At 28.1% G+C, this 17,604-nt stretch overlaps 1 protein-coding gene across 11 annotated transcripts in view; it reads right to left on the bottom strand.

The window, feature by feature from the left end:
* Window positions 1–17,604, bottom strand: part of cher (filamin A protein cher) — a 227,384-nt gene that overhangs the window by 45,009 nt on the left and 164,771 nt on the right. For 6 of the 11 annotated variants that reach the window (XM_075292144.1, XM_075292136.1, XM_075292077.1 and 3 more), the window contains 3 exons: window positions 16,494–16,568; window positions 11,297–11,326; window positions 11,003–11,111 (listed from right to left, as the gene is read on the bottom strand). In XM_075292144.1, the coding sequence (XP_075148259.1) occupies window positions 11,003–11,111; window positions 11,297–11,326; window positions 16,494–16,568 (214 nt within the window). The remainder of the gene's footprint in view (window positions 1–11,002; window positions 11,112–11,296; window positions 11,327–16,493; window positions 16,569–17,604) is intronic. The other 5 variants (XM_075292101.1, XM_075292162.1, XM_075292107.1 and 2 more) reach the window with 3 other exon arrangements.

The following is a 17,604-nucleotide window of genomic DNA, read 5'->3' on the forward strand; positions in this document are numbered from 1 at the left end:
AGATTTAACTCCTTGGGCTTCTAGAAACCGTAGTTTTTATCCGATTTGCACAAAAATGTAAATATACTGGAATTTTAGACCCTCAAAAATCTGTATCGCATTTATTTTTACCGGTCCATTTGGTAAGGCATCGATATAGACCGATTTAACTTCTTGAGGGTAAACCCAAAGAAGAAATTGTTTCCTCCGGAATGAAATTTTAGACAAACGAAATACCCCTTTCGAATAAAGTATTTTCGTTTAGACCAAACTTATCCGGATTTTTGATAAGCGATTCAACGATTGTCTCTAAAATTTGTTTCAAAAGAAAACTTTGCTTGTCTAAAATTTCGTTCCTCAGAAAAGAAAACACTTCTTTCAGGGTATAGCAGGCGCACTGATCATGAAAATTGCTTGAAACTGAAAGTAGAATTTCCAGATTTTACTCATCGTATTCATGGCGGAAAAAATCCACAGATTTAAGATTTCAAATCAAGGCGTTATTTCATCATATACACGATATGTTTATGATTTCTCTAAAACTCAAACAAAATTGGTTCTCATAAATCCAGAATCTGATCTAGTCTTCATAGGTAGAATCTTTAAATTTTTTCTTCGGGAAGCGTATTGGTTGAATTGATTTGCTTGGGATAAGATTTGTCATCAAACCGCCTAAAATTCTATATATTATCAAGTAATCCGCTACGACGAAGAGTTTTCAAAATAATATTTAATTCATGGTGGTTGGTATTTAAGATTCGCCCCGGCCGAACTTACTGCTGTATATACTTGGTTTTTATTATTTTATTATTTGATTCACCTGTTATTAATTTTATGAATTTTTTTATTAACCAGTACTTATAACAAAAAGGCATTAGGAACATAATTGGACCATTGTGATTTGTTATAAACGAGAAATGTAAACGCAACATAGGGAGCCACCGTGGTGCAATGGTTAGCATGCCCGCCTTGCATACACAAGGTCGTGGGTTCGATTCCTGCTACGACCGAACACCAAAAAGTTTTTCAGCGGTGGATTATCCCACCTCAGTAATGCTGGTGTCATTTCTGAGGGTTTCAAAGCTTCTCTAAGTGGTTTCACTGCAATGTGGAACGCCGTTCGGACTCGGCTATAAAAAGGAGGTCCCTTGTCATTGAGCTTAACATGGAATCGGGCAGCACTCAGTGATAAGAGAGAAGTTAACCACTGTGGTATCACAATAGACTGAATAGTCTAAGTGAGCCTGATACATCGGCTGCCACATAACCTAACCTAACATATTTAATTAAAAAAAGTTTTTAGGACTTTTTTAAATTAAATATGTTGCCTATCTAAAAGGCGTTGAATGTTACCTTCTTTTTGCTTCACTAGCATACGTATAGTTCATACGTTATAAGGTTTCTAACACGCCTAAAAGTATGAACTACCCAGCAAAAAAAATTGGAAGTTCTTCCAAAGGCACAACTTTAAAAGCACTTCCAGAAGATGCACTCCCAATGATGTTCTTTATTTTAGCTACCCAGGAAGTTCTTTTAATTCAATTTTTTATAACTTGGTTTTTTCATACTTTTAATGGGTAATTTTAACTTTTTTTGTTTCAACGAGGTTAAAAACAGAGTAAGAATTAATAAAATGGTACAAATCATTTAAATTTTGTCGAAAAAAATGCTAAATCAAATCTGAGAAAATTGTGAAATTTTGAAAATATTTGAGGTCTAACGTTTCCGACAAGCGTTGGAATCCATTAAAAATTATAAAAATGATTTATTTGACAAAATATCACAGAATTTTTTAATTTACATCCAAAACATTGAATTCGGACCACACCTAAAGAAGTGATGCAAATTCAGTGCATCGGCTGTTGAAATGGAGAACTTCCGTCCTATGACAAGCCCATGTTAAATTCATCGCTTCTGCGTCAATTTTGCACCACTTCCGGATCCAAAAAGAACATTTTCATTACTTTTTTGGCGACGCTTTTTTTGCTGGGTATTTCTTTCACTAGCTATTAAGCAAAAAGAAAGTAACAACCAACGCCTTTTAGATATGCAACATATATTAGTTTTAAAAAAAATCCTAAAACTTACAGTAGTTTCAATTGCTCGCCTATAACCAATCACAATTAATCTCCACCTGACCCTCGTTAAGAAATCGGTGACACGGCTGTCACTTGTCGCCAATGAAATCAAATGAAAAATCAATGCAACAAATGTTTTAGCGAAAAAACACATTTAGGAACGACACATCATTTAATGTAAAATATCATCAAAAGAAATTAGGCGCTAGAAATGAAAATTCACCGCCACTCCCCCACTCACAATATGATGCCTTCAATCAATATTGTCTAGATATGTAAAGATTTTTAGAATCTAAAAAATATTTTATGGAATTCTAAGATCCATAGACGAAAGGCTAGCCTCATCATCTTTATGCTACGGTACGGTTTTCGATGTTGTTGTCAATTGGATTTTAGGTTCTACGCGAGAAAAATGCCAAATTTTGATTTTCAACTATGTTAATAGTTTTGTATAATTATACACATATATAACGCATGTGTTTTGTCCATCATCCAATTAGATTTGCAGCACTAGCAACACATAACGTCATATCAGTGGATATGCAGAAGAGATCAGACAGAGAAATGAGCGGACAGACAGACATATGGTTGAGCGGGTGGTTGCATGGACAGACAATATTCAGTTGTCCACTGCTTTAGTCACAGGCTGTTATGAATAATTTGCCATAAATCATAAATTTAATTAAGTCATATTATTTGTTGTTATTGTAGTTGTTGTTGCTGTTGTTGTCAAAAACAACAATAATAGAATAAAATAATAATTATAATAACAACAAAATATCATAAATTTGAAGAGCAGTGGACCCGCCCGGATTTTTTTTTTCTCTGTACATATGTTCGAATTGTAGGTGTCTCAAAAATTCAAAGTATACATTTTTCTTTCATGCGACATTTGTGACAGTTGGCCGTTTAGAAGGAATACCTTTTGCATTATTCATATTAATAATATTTATATGTAGTTTATTTTCTATATATGTAGCTATAGGGTAAATTTGAATATACGCAAATTATTTCTTATTATGCTAAAAGTACCTATATTTGAATATGAAAACTTTTTTTTAAAATGTATTATTTACTTTTGGAAAAAATCTGTATATGAAATATATTTTTTTAAAAGACGTTACTTATTAAAAAACAAGTAAGGAAAGTCTAAAGTCGGGCGGGACCGATTATATTATACCCTTCACCACTATTTATACCCACATTTTTGATACCATCTTAACCCTCTAATGCCCAAGCCCGCCTTTAGGCGGTCTTCATTTAATAAGGAAGCTTTTAGTAAAACACACCTTAAGACAACAGAAATGAGCAAAATAAAAACAAAACTTATTTGAAACTATTCAAGAGGCTTTGCAGCATATGCTGAATTTTACGGTATAAATTTTTCTTGCCTAGTTCTCTTGCTTTTTTGTCGTAAACATTGTAAATTTAATCAGATGGCAAAAAAATTAAGGCATTAGAGGGTTAACACCTTCAAATTTGTTAGGAGCTGTATAAAGTTTTTTCCCATATACATATGTTTTAATTTGAACCGATTTGGACAACATTTTTTAAACTTTCACAAAATGTCTAGAATCAAAATTTAAATTGGTTAATGACCGGGAATGTGTTGGGGGCTATATATAGAGGATTGTCCCAAATACATACAGTTAAATATCACTCGATCTAGACAGAATTTGATAGACTTTTACAAAATCTACAGACTCAAAATTTAAGTTGGCTAATGCACTAGGGTGGAACACAATTTTAGTAAAAAAATATGGGAAACATATAAATCTGAAGCAATTTTAAGGAAACTTCGCAAAAGTTTATTTATGATTTATCGCTCGATATATATGTACTAGAAGTTTAGGAAAATTATAGTCAATTTTACAACTTTTCGACTAAGCAGTGGTGATTTTACGAGGAAAATGTTGGTATTTTGACCATTTTTGTCGAAATCAGAAAAACATATATATGGGGGCAATAACTAAATCTGAAACGATTTCAACCAAATTTGGCACGCATAGCTACAATGCTAATTCTACTCCCTGTGCAAAATTTCAACTAAATCGGAGCAAAAAATTGGCCTCTGCGGTCATATGAGTGTAAATCGGGCGAACGATATATATGGGAGCTATATCTAAATCTGAACCGATTTCAACCAAATTTGGCACGCATAGCTATAATACTAATTCTACTCCCTGTGCAAAATTTCAACTAAATCGGAGCAAAAAATTGGCCTCTGCGGTCATATGAGTGTAAATCGGGCGAACGATATATATGGGAGCTATATCTAAATCTGAACCGATTTCAACCAAATTTGACACGCATAGCTATAATACTAATTTTACTCCCTGTGCAAAATTTCAACTACATCGGAGTTTAAAATTGGCCTCTGTGGTCATATGAGTGTAAATCGGGCGAACGATATATATGGGAGCTATATCTAAATCTGAACCGATTTCAATAAAATTTGGCACATTTAACTACACTACTAATTGTACTCCTAGTGCAAAATTTTAACCAAATTGGGGTAAAACTCCGGCTTCTGGGACCGTATTAGTCCATATTGGTCGAAAGATATATGGGAGCTATATCTAAATCTGAACCGATTTCAATAAAATTTGGCACACTTGACTATAGTACTAATTGTTCTTCTTCTGCACATTTGACTACACTACTAATTGTACTCCTAGTGCAAAATTGTAACCAAATTGGGGTAAAACTCTGGCTTCTGGGACCGTATTAGTCCATATCGGGCGAAAGATATATATGGAAGCTATATCTATATCTGAACCGATTTCAACCAAATTCGTTATGCATATTTACAATCTTAATTCTACTCCCTGTGCAAAATTTCACGTAAATCGGAACAAAAGATTGGCCTCTGGGCCATAGGAGTGTAAATCGGGCGAACGCTATATATGGAAGCTATATCTATATCTGAATCGATTTCAACCAAATTCGGTATGCATATTTATAATCTTAATTCTACTCCCTGTGCAAAATTTCACGTAAATCGGAACAAAAGATTTGCCTCTGGGGCCATAGGTGTGTAAATCGGGTGAAACCTATATGTGGAAGCTATATCTAAATCTGAACCGATTTCAACCAAATTCGGTATGCATATTTATAATGTTAATTCTACTCCCTATGCAAAATTTCATGTAACTCGGAGTAAAACTTTGGCCTCTGGGACCATAGGAGTGTAAATCGGGCGAATGCTATATATGAGAGATATATCTGAACCGATTTCAACCAAATTCAGTACGCATATTTATAATGGTAATTCTACTCCCTGTGTAAAATTTCATGTAACTCGGCCTCTGGGACCATAGGAGTGTAAATCGGGCGAATGCTATATATGAGAAATATATCTGAATCTGAACCGATTTGACTGATATTCTGCAAAATTTGCGAGACTGACAAAATATTCAATTATACGAAACGGGAAGAAGATCGGTTGATAAATGACCAGATGATTATGACCAGATGATCGGTTATAAATATATATAACAGCCATATCTAAATCTGAACCGATTTTTTCCAAAATCAATAGGGATCGTCTTTGACCCGAAAAAGGACCTTATGCAAAATTTGAGGACGATCGGACTTAAACTGCGAGCTGGACTTTGCACACAAAAATACATCGACATTCAGCCAGACGGACATCGCTAAATCGACTCAGAATTTAATTCTAAGCCGACCGGTGTACTAAAAGATGGCTCTATGACCATTCCTTCTCGATGTTACACACAAATGCACAAACTTCTGTGCCACAGTAGTGGCGAAGGGTATAATTATTATTTAAAAATATTTATACCCTTCACCAAGAAGGCAAAGTCGGAGACCCATCGTTTAGTATACCGATCGTCCGTCTGTCTGTCTGTCTGTCTGTCTGTCTGTCTGTCTGTCCGTCCGTCTGTCTGTATATGTAATTTTGTGCACAAAGTACAGCTCGCAATTTAAGTCCGATCGTCCTCAAATTTGGCATAGGGCCGTTTCTTGGGACAGAGACAATCGCTATTGGTTTTGGAAAAAATCGGTTCAGATTTAGATATAGCTGCCATATACATTTATCCCCGATTTGGTCATAGTTAGTGTGTTTATCAACCGATTTTCTTGAAATACCGTACATCCGAATATTTTATGAGCCTCGAAAAACTTGCAAAATATTACCCAAATCGGTTCAGATTTAGATATAGCTCCCATATATATCATTCCTCCGACTTAGACTCATATGGCAACAAAGGCCAAAGTTTACTACCGATTTTCGTGAAATTTTGCACAGAGAGTAGAGTTGTACAAAGAGTTTAGATATAGCTCCCATATATATCTTTCGTCCGATTTGCACTTATGTGACCTCAAGAGCCAGAGTTTTGCCCTGACTTGCTTCAAATTTTACACGAGAGGTAGGTTTAACGGTGTCGTTATGTGTGCCAAATTTGGTTAAAATCGGTTCAGATTTAGATATAGTTCACATATATATCTTTCGTCCGATTTGGATTATATGGCCTCAAAAGCCAGAGTTTTGCCCTGACTTGCTTCAAATTTTGCACAAGGAGTACGTTTAATAGTATCGGTAAATGTGGCAAATTTGGTTGAAATCGGTTCAGATTTAGATATAGCTCATATGACCACGGGGGCCAAAGTTATACTCCAATTTACGTGACATTTTGCAGAGATTGCAGAATTATTATTCTAACTATGCAGTTCAAATTTAGTCAAAATCGGTTCAGATTATATATAGCTCCCATATGTACGTACATCAGAGTTGGGAAAATATGGTATACCATATTTTTCATATTTTAAACCCATTTGCAATGGGATATTTAATATGATATTTAATAATGTGTCAAGTTTGATCTAATTTGGTTCAGATTTAGATAAAGCCTCCATATATTCGTTTTTCCGGTTTATACAAATATGGCCAAAATTCCCAAACTTTACACAAAATTCTGTGATGATTTCCCGATATCTTAGTCATATCCTATACACTGTAATGCCAGAATTTCCACAGAACGGTTGAGTTTTAAATAAGGCTCCAAGTCGCCCGACTTGATCAAATAATATATGACAACCCACACTTGATCACATATCTTGGCGAAAACTAAACAATATCCTTGTAAAATCGCCACTGATGAGTAGCAAAAATTGTAAATATTACTAAAATTGTCCTATATGTCGAATACATATGTATCGCCTGATAAATCATAAATGCTCTTTTGTATAATTGCATTAAAATTTCTCTCCCTTCATATTTCCTATATTTGTTTACTAACATTGTGTTTCATTCCAGTGCGTTAGCCGATTTCAATTTTAATTCTAGAGATTTTGTAGAAGTACAAAAAAATTGTCTCCATTATAAGTATTTGTATCTGGAAATGCAAATCTTTATATAGCTCCCAGCAAATTTGAAATAGTTGAGAAGGTAACACAAATGTTGGTCTACATAGTGGTGCAGGGTATAATATAGTCGGCCCCGCCTGACTTTAGACTTTCCTTATTTGTTTTTTAGATATTTTTATTCCTATTCGTACAGATTTTTCAATCACGAAAATAACACTATTGCATATTTATAGGCGGAAATATATTCATAGCTTTCAATGTTAATATAATTATCGTATATGACCAATAGTGGCCCCGATTATATTGGATGGATAGATGGAAACACAAAATTGAATCCAAAAAGTACTTTTGAATTCATAAATGCATATAAATGGACATATCAACATACGAGAACTCATTGTTTTCTTATTCACAAAAATAGGATAACATTAAAATTATGATTAATACTCAAGGCATTAGTCAAATAGAACAAAACATTGTTTTTTTTTAGCATTGTCATTTTTCACAACAACAAAAAATCCTATATTCGTTGGGATATTGACGATAATCTGTTTTTTAACTCGTATTTAAGAAAATATTGTCATATTGTTTATTTGCTTTGCCAATGAATTAGCTTAACAAACACAATATATTTTTATGGATTTAAATATATCTTCTTTCAACACTTGAAAATGCAATGACTTTTACTGGTATTTAAAATGGCATGACAAATTAAGCGATTTGTATATTCATCTATTATATATTTATCATAATTCCATATGGTGTTTACACTTTTTAAATGGTTTCTCATCGCATAACTGTAGCGAAAGAGGATATGAGATGCATGTATATTTGCAGTAAAGCCAATGAACTACATAATGTGTCACGATAAAAAAGATTTGAAAAACATTTTTTGGCATGCTATCGAGATATGTGTCAATCGAAGATGTTTTCTTTTTTTTTTTGAAATGCTGATTTTATTTTTAGATGCATCAAAAAACTGGCGACATTAACATACAATAATACATTGAATCCGTAATTGTATCTGTATATGAATGCACGTAAACCACAGTGACTACCAAAACGAAATACACAAATAAAAAGTGCATACTTTCAGGCGGTGATTGTTAGTATAATTTAGGTATGTATGCAGTGTTGCCAGTATTTTTCTGGCTCTTGTCCCCAAATTATGATGTTTTCGTCCCCAAAACTCCCCAATTTAAATTTAAATTCCTCTCAAAAATCCCCTTTACATTTTTCACAAGTTAAAAAAAATAAAGAAAAAGGCTCTACTACAAAAAATCAGTAATAATTTAAAAATTAAAATTTTGTCAAATCCTGAAAGCTGCAACAACATCAAGATTTCGAACCACAACACTAAGAGACTGGCGATCGTCTTCCAGATACTGAAGATATGACAATGGGAGTTCGGTCACCTTGTATTTATGAACGAAAACTTACTTCTAAATATTTAAGTAGTAAAATTGGGTGGAAGACACATTGGTAGAATTCTACCAGAAATGGTAGATTTTTTACTGTTTGGTAGATTTGTAGAATTTTTGTTGTTTTGGTTGATTTTGCAAAGAAGTACTTCATAAATTTTCTATATAAATAAACTTCTGAGAAAATTTTCTATAGAAATAAAATCTTGATAAAATTTTCTATATAGAAATAAAATCTTGACAAAAATTGTCTATATTGAAATAAAAGTTTGACAAAATTTTCTATCGAAATAAAATTTTTACAAAAATTTCAATACGAATAAAATTTTGAAAAAAAACTTTCTATGGATATAAAGTTTTAACAAAATTTTCTATAGAAATAGAATTGTGACAATATTTTCTGTAGAAATAGAATTTTCACAAAATTTTCTATAGAAATAAAATTTTGACATAAGTTTCTATAGAAATAAAATTTTGAAAAAATTTTCCGTACAAATAAAATTTTGAATTAAATTTTCCATAGAAATACAATTTTGGCAAAATTGTTTATAGAAAGAGAATTTTGAAAAAATTTCCTATAGAAATAAAATTTTGGAAAAATAGATAAAACCGAAAAAACATCAAATAAATTGAATGGCCGACAAACATAGAATCAAGGATGTATGAACTCGGGTCAACATTTCAACATTTACATGATTAATTGCTCGTACAAAATCAGTGCGTACATTTAGGCGGGGAAAATAATTTAATGTAAAATTTATATTTGTTTTTTAATTTGTAATAATTTGTTTTGTTATTGTTGGTTTTGTTCTTTAAGCATTGTTGTTGTTTTTTATTTCAGCTTAAAACCATACATTGACTAAACTACAAGTGTAGCTTAACCAACAGAGGAAAAGAATGTTTGCCAAATTTATTTGGGCAAAGCCCTATAGACTGCAAGATGGTTGGATGGACGCACGTTTCGGAATTACCACATTCCTCATCAGCATCCTCTACTTGCAGCAAAACTATCAACCAATTATCAGAATAAATTCAGGCAGTTTAATAAACCCAACAAAAACCACACTTGAACCCTCCGAAAAAAGGTTTTACATTGATAGCCGGCTTATGCCGAAATAAATTCGAAACAAACATATCTCTTTTCCTATGCCACTGTCAAATCATCGATTTGAATTCACATGGCTGGGTTTATTTTGAGCGTGCCTCCTCTTCTTTTTCCATTTGTTTTGTTTTGTTATTGTTGGTTTTGTTCTTTAAGCATTGTTGTTGTTTTTTATTTCAGCTTAAAACCATACATTGACTAAACTACAAGTGTAGCTTAACCAACAGAGGAATTTGTAATAATTATAATGTTTAATAAACATAGGAGAATCTGCATACTTTTAGGATGCAATTGAATGTACGCTTTCTAGATAAAATTTTCACTTCAACCAATTTTGTACATTGGCGTAGCTGCTACGGTGCATTGTTGTGTCATCTTTTTATTTTGTCACTAAATGTGATACTTTCTACGATTTTGCGCCACTTTGTTGCCATACTGTGCCACTTCTTAATTATATTCAATTATATTGTAATATATTTTACACATAATTATATTCTTACAAAATGATCGAGTTCACGAGTGGAATATTATATTTGTGAGCAATATTTCTTTTTTTTCATAATTTTACAAGCGTATACTTTTACCGCCTAAAAGTATGCATGCAATATTTTCTGTAGTAGATAAAGACCTAAATTAAAAAGGTTATTTCACTACACTGATATCAATTTTAATCAACTACACTGATATAAATCAGTTAGATAAATACCTAAATTAAAAAAAAATTATTTCCCTACACTGATATAAATCCGTTTAATTGTTCAATTTTCTTGTAAGTGTGCCAATTTGTATGTCTTGCAACGCTGACAGAAATTTTTTGTTTTTGGAAAATTGTATTAAAGTCGAATTATTATTTGTAACAAGAAGACATAATTTTATCCTGTTTTTGTAGAATTATTATTGATTTTAGAAGCAAAACTCGAACTTATTAGTACCCACCTTAAGGGAAAATTCACTTTTAGCTAAAAATATCCAAAATTAACCTTGATTTTGATAGATTGATTTTATAAAAATATTTTGTTTTTGGAGAATGACATATATATAACTAAAATACTTGTAATTTGTAAAAATGTTAAATTTGTTTTGTAACTTACCAACTACGATGCCTCCGGTGGTGGGTACAGGGAATTTCTCAAATGCTACGGTTCTGTAATTACTATCACTTCTTCCGTTGACTAATTGCTGGTGCTGTTGTTGGGTTGTCTGTAAAGTTTAGGTAAAATAAGAAAAAAAATTCTAATTAGAAACTGGTTTTTGTTATTAAACAATATTTTTTGTTTTGGATATAAAGACAATTCATAAAGTGGAATTTTATTAAAATTCCCATAAAACAAATACACGATACACCACAAAAGGATTACATATTAAAGGGTGATTTTACTCCTAACCTTAAAAAACCCTTGAATTTGAAATTTATTCTATAAAAATATAAAACAAAAAAATAAATGTGTTAATTGCAATTGTTAATAGTTGTGAACACACATGTACAAACAAAATATTATTGCGGTTTTTATTTTTTTGCACATTTTTTTCAAATATTTATGTGTGCACATGTGAGGTTAAATATAAAATAAATATTTAGCAAATCCTCAAAATTTAATAGAAATGATTTTATATTTACTTCAAAATATATACAAACAAGTGCAAAAACATGTTGTACACTTGTACACTGAAACATTATTTGATACAATTAATTTTTAATAGAAATTGCTTTACTGGCGTAATTGATAGTAATCATCAATATAAAAAAATTAATTGACTAAATTAATGCTTTACTTCGTAAATTCATTAAAGTAATTTATTTTTGGTGTATGATTAAAAATTTTAATTGATTAATTATTTTTTTTAATGTAATAACTTTTTCAAATTCAATTAAAAATTTTAATGCAATTTTTTTATTAATATTTCTATTTATTATTTTTTTTTTTATTAATATTTTCTATTAAAACTGGAACCAATACTAGATTTTCGAACTATCTATAGTTTTGAAACAAAAATATTCCTTGGGATGACGATGGTTTTTTAAAATTAATTTTAATTTTTAAAAAATGAGTATTATTTAAATCATTGGGTTTAAAGGTTCTGCTATTCCAAGATTTTATAATTATTTAGAAGATCTTATATTGTTGGGGTTAGATATGATATTTGCATCGTTGTTGTTAGCTTTTGCGGCAAAGCTTTTCTATATACCATATAAAAGGGAAATTTGGAAATTAGTTTTGCGATGATTTTTGAAGGAAAAAACGGAAATTCTTTATGGCTACGAAAAATTAATTTAAAATTTTAAATCTAGGATAGCTCTGCCACTACACAGAATTTTTTTTTTCTGATTCAATCATGAAATTAATTGATCCAATTAATTTGTTAATTGAAATTGTTTCAATCACGAGAATGATATTAGCAATCATATAATTAATTAAAAATAAAAAAAATAGACTTGATTGAAAACATAATTATTTTTTTAATTAATACAATAAAAAATTTAACTAATTTTGATTGAAAACGTAATTATTTTTTTATTTAATTCAATTAAAAATCTAATTAATTTTGGTTGCAATTTTTAAAATTTAGGCGATCAATTATTTACAGTATCATTATTTTTTTATTTATAATTATTTTATTTAGATGCATTTTTTTGGGTAATTTATAAGAGTTTATGTTATGCATTTTCCAATTATGATTATACAAATGTGTCACTAAATTAACTGATCTAATTATATTTTTAATTGAAATTGCTTCAACCACGAGAATGCTAGTATAAATTACAGGATTAATTAGAAATAAAAACTACACAGAAAAAACTGTCACCAAAAAATGTCCAATTAAAAAGTTGATTGAAGTTGAAAAATTTTCCAATTAATAAATTAATTGATACAATTAACTGTTTAATCAAGATAGAAACATTACGTTAATTAAGTTAATGGTTGAAAATTTTTAAATGTTTGATTAAAAAATTAATTGATACAATTCACTTTTTAGTCAAACACAGAAGAATACGTCAGTAAAAAAGGTGACGGATTTTTTAAAATTTTTAATTAAACATTTATTTCAAACAATCAATTTTTTAATCACACTAAAAACACAAAGTCAGTTAAGAAGGTATTTGAAAATAGTTACGTTTTTAATATAAAAAATAATAGAGTTTTGCAATCAACATCAATTAAATTTTTAATTGAATCAATTAAAAACTTAATTGAAATTTGCTAATAAAATGAAGTAATTTCTTAATGAAGTATTTTTTATGCCCAAATTTATACGCAGAAAAAAAATTCACGACAATTTTTCCAAATAAAATTTTAATTGAGCTTTAAAAATTATTCAATTAAAAATTTATTTGATTCAACAAATTTTTAAATTGAAACAAAAATCAATTACAAAAATTAATAGCATCAATTAATTTTTTAATTGGATCAATTAATTTTCTAATTGGATCAATTAATTTTTTAATTGATACTATCATTTCTGTGATTGAAGACATTTCAATTAAAAAATTAATTGGATCAATTAATTTCGTGATTGAATCAGAAAATTTTTTTTTTGTGTGTACTATCATTTCTGTGATTGAAGACATTTCAATTAAAAAATTAATTGAATCAATTAATTTCGTGATTGAATCAGAAAAAAAAATTTTTGTGTTTTTAATTGATAAAAAAAATTAATTGACACTTTCAATTAATTATTTTTTTATGGGTTCAATTAAAAATTTAATTGATTTTAGTCGCGAACCTCCATTATTTTTCAATCAATTATTTGTTGTTTTATATTTATCTATTTATAGTTATTTTACATTTAGATGAAAAAAGTTTATTGTAATGTTAGATGCAATGTTAGATGGATTTTTTTTTTAATTTTTAATTAAAAATTTATTTCAAACAATCAATAACACTAAAAACACCAAGTCACTAAAGAAAGTATTTGAAAATAGTTACATTTTTAATATAAAAAAATAATAGAGTTTTGCAATCAACATCAATTACATTTTTAATTGAATCAATTAAAAACTTAATTGAAATTTGCTAATAAAATCAATTGAGTTTTTAATAAAGTATTTTTTCATGTCCAAATTTATACACAGAAAAAATTTCACGAAAAATTTTCCAAATAAAATTTTAATTGAATTTTAAAAAATATTCAATTAAGAATTTTATTGATTTAACAAATTTTTTTAATTGAAACAAAAAAAAACAAAAATTAATAGTATCAATTAATTTTTTAATTGGATCAATTAATTTTTAATTTACCTTTAATTTATTTTTTTTGATTGATACTATCATTTCTGTGATTGAAGACATTTCAATTAAAAAATTAATTGGATCAATTAATTTCGTGATTGAATCAGAAAAATTTTTTTTGTGTGTACTATCGTTTTCGTGATTGGAGACATTTCAATTAAAAAATTAAATGGATCATTAATTTCGTGATTGAATCAGAAAAACATTTTTTGTGTTTTTAATTGATAAAAAAATTAGTTGAAACTAATTTTTTATGGGTTCAATATTCAAATTTAATTGATACAACAAATTTTTTAATTGAAACAAAAATCAATCACAAAAATTAATAGTATCAATTAATTTTTTAATTGGATAAATTAATTTTTAATTGACCTTCAATTAATTTTTAAATTGATACTATCATTTCTGTGAAGACATTTCAATTAAAAAATTAATTGGATCAATTAATTTCGTGATTGAATCAGAAAAAAATTTTTTGTGTGTACTATCATTTTCGTGATTGGAGACATTTCAATTAAAAAATTAAATGGATCATAAATTTCGTGATTGAATCAGAAAAACATTTTTTTTTGTTTATAATTGATTAAAAAAAAATTAGTTGAAACTAATTTTTTATGGGTTCAATATTCAAATTTAATTGATTCAACAATTTTTTTTAATTGAAACAAAAATCAATCACAAAAATTAATAGTATCAATTAATTTTTTAATTGGATAAATTAATTTTTAATTGGCCTTCAATTAATTTTTTAATTGATACTATAATTTCTGTGAAGACATTTCAATTAAAAAATTAATTGGATCAATTAATTTCGTGATTGAATCAGAAAAAAATTTTGTATGTACTATCATTTTCGTGATTAGAGACATTTCAATTAAAAAAATAATTGGATCAATTGGATTTCGTGATTGAATCAGAAAAACATTTTTTGTGTTTTTAATTGATAAAAAATTAATGACACTTTCAATTAATTTTTTTATGGGTTCAATTAAAAATTTAATTGATTTTAGTCGCGAACCTCCATTATTTTTCAATCAATTATTTGTTGTTTTTTATTTATTTATTTATAGTTATTTTACATTTAGATGAAAAAAAGTTTCTTGTAATTCTAACATTACACAAAAAAAAACAATTTCTAATTCTATCACGAAATTAATTGATCCAATTAATTTTTTAATTGAAGTGTCTTCAATCACATAAATGATACTATCAATTAAAAAATTAATTGAAGGTCAAGTAAAAAATTAATTGATCCAATTAAAAAATAATTGATACTATTAATTTTTGTGATTGATTTTTGTTTCAATTAAAACATTAGTTGAATCACTTAAATTTTTAATTGAATATTTTTTAAAGCTCAATTAAAATTTTAATTGGAAAAATATTTGTGAATTTTTTTTTTCTGTGTATCATCTTATGAATTTTCCGATTGTAACTTTGTTGGATTTTTCTTTGAATTCGAATCAAAATTTAATGCATCATTGAGTAGTATCTAGCTAATTAAACTAATTATTTCCGAGCATAATTTTCAATTAAATTTTTTTTATTGGACCACATTTTTTATTTAATGAAAATATTAATTTAATTAAAAAATTAATTGCATCAGTTAATTTTCGTCAGCTTCAATCAAATTTTTAATTAGAAATATTTTAGGGATATATTTGTGTTATTTTAGAATACAAATTTCAATAATATTTTCAATTGGAAGTATTTTTTATTTAATTAAAATATTAATTGGCATAATTAATATTTTAATTAAACTCGTAAAAAATTGAATCATACTCTTAACTGATTTTATTTTTAAATTTGTTTAACATGTTAATTGTATCATTTAATTTCTCATTTATTATGTTTTCAACTTCAATCAACTTTTTAATTGGAAATATTTTGGTGATATTTTTTTCTGCATATTTTATGGCTTCGGATTTAGCGGAAGAACACAAATTTCCCAAACTTTCTAAGCTGTTTTTTTAATGGAAATGCATTTACATTAAAGAATTTTGTCGTTAATATTGTATAAGGGAAATTTTATTGTATATTCAAATTTTTAATTCAAGCTTAAAATCGGTGACAAATTGCAACCCAAAAAATATTTTCAACCAAAAAAATTAATATAATATTTTTTCTGTTTTTTCCTCTCTCTGCTTTATATGTTAGAATTTTGAAATTTTATTCCTGCGTTAGGGTTAACGTTCATATCAATGTAGTTTAGTTATTTCTTTGATATATAACATTTATGTATATTGCTCAACACCTGTAAATTGCTTATGGTATGAGAAAAAAAGAAAGCAGAAACACCACCAGTTAGTAAAAAGATCATTAAAGGCTTATATACTTCGAATGGAAACTCTACCTGTCGCCTTACCTGCGTTGTGGTCTTTATAACCTGTGTATGTTCTTCGATGTATTCGCTATATTGTTCGACAGCCTATAAAAAAATTGAGGGAGAAAACAATAAAATTAATTAACATTTTATAATAAATCAATATTAAAAAAATAATTAAAATAATAACAACAATAGATAACATACAGACCTCGACCTTTTTGATTTAAATAACTCAAAAAAAAAAAAACTTTAAGAATGTTCAATTTTTTTGCACTTTCGCTTTTCAAATTTCCAAATTTGCCTATCTAAGAGGGAAGCACCATTATTCATCTTGAAATAGATCTAATTTCAATAACACTATATTGAATATTTTTGTTGTTGTTATAGTTTGGCTATATGGTTTATAGCATTTAAGTGTTGATAGATTTACAATGAAATCGATGTTGAAAAATGAATTTCAGTTCAATTATGGCATTGAGGTGGCATATATGAATTTTTGTTTTATTTATTTTTTTTTTCATTATATCAAATATTGAATTTATATTGTGGGGAAATCTGTGTATACACGAAAATCTCGTAAACAATATGAGAACATAATTAAATACATTTAAATTATATTTGTGAAAGAAAAATATGTACATTTTCGGTGTGCCTTTGCTATGGTCTCGTTATTTGTTATTTTTTGTAATAAACATTATTATTATTGATTGATGTTAAAGGATATTTGTTATTGTTTTTTGTGGGGTTTTAATAAATTGGTTTATAATTAGATATGATATATTCATATAAACAATTTTTGTATGACTTTTCGATTCGTTACAATGCGAAACAAAAACTAAGAATAAAAATTTGAATGTTTATCGGTGTAGGTTGCCACAGTTTGGTAGAATTCTATCAAAAATTGAAGATTTTTTATAGATTGAAAGAAAGAAAATTTTGATAAAATTTCCTATAGAAATAAAATTTTTACAAAACTTTCTATAGAAAGTTTTGTTTTGAGATAATTTTCTATAGAAATAAAATTTTGAGAAAATTTTCTATTGAAATAAAACGTTTACCAAATTTTCTATAGAAATTAAAATTTGACAAAATTTTCTATAGAAATAAAATTTTGAGAGAATTTTCTATTGAAATAAAA

This window comes from Haematobia irritans, chromosome 1 (assembly GCF_050003625.1).
Source record: "Haematobia irritans isolate KBUSLIRL chromosome 1, ASM5000362v1, whole genome shotgun sequence".
Taxonomy (NCBI): domain Eukaryota; kingdom Metazoa; phylum Arthropoda; class Insecta; order Diptera; family Muscidae; genus Haematobia; species Haematobia irritans.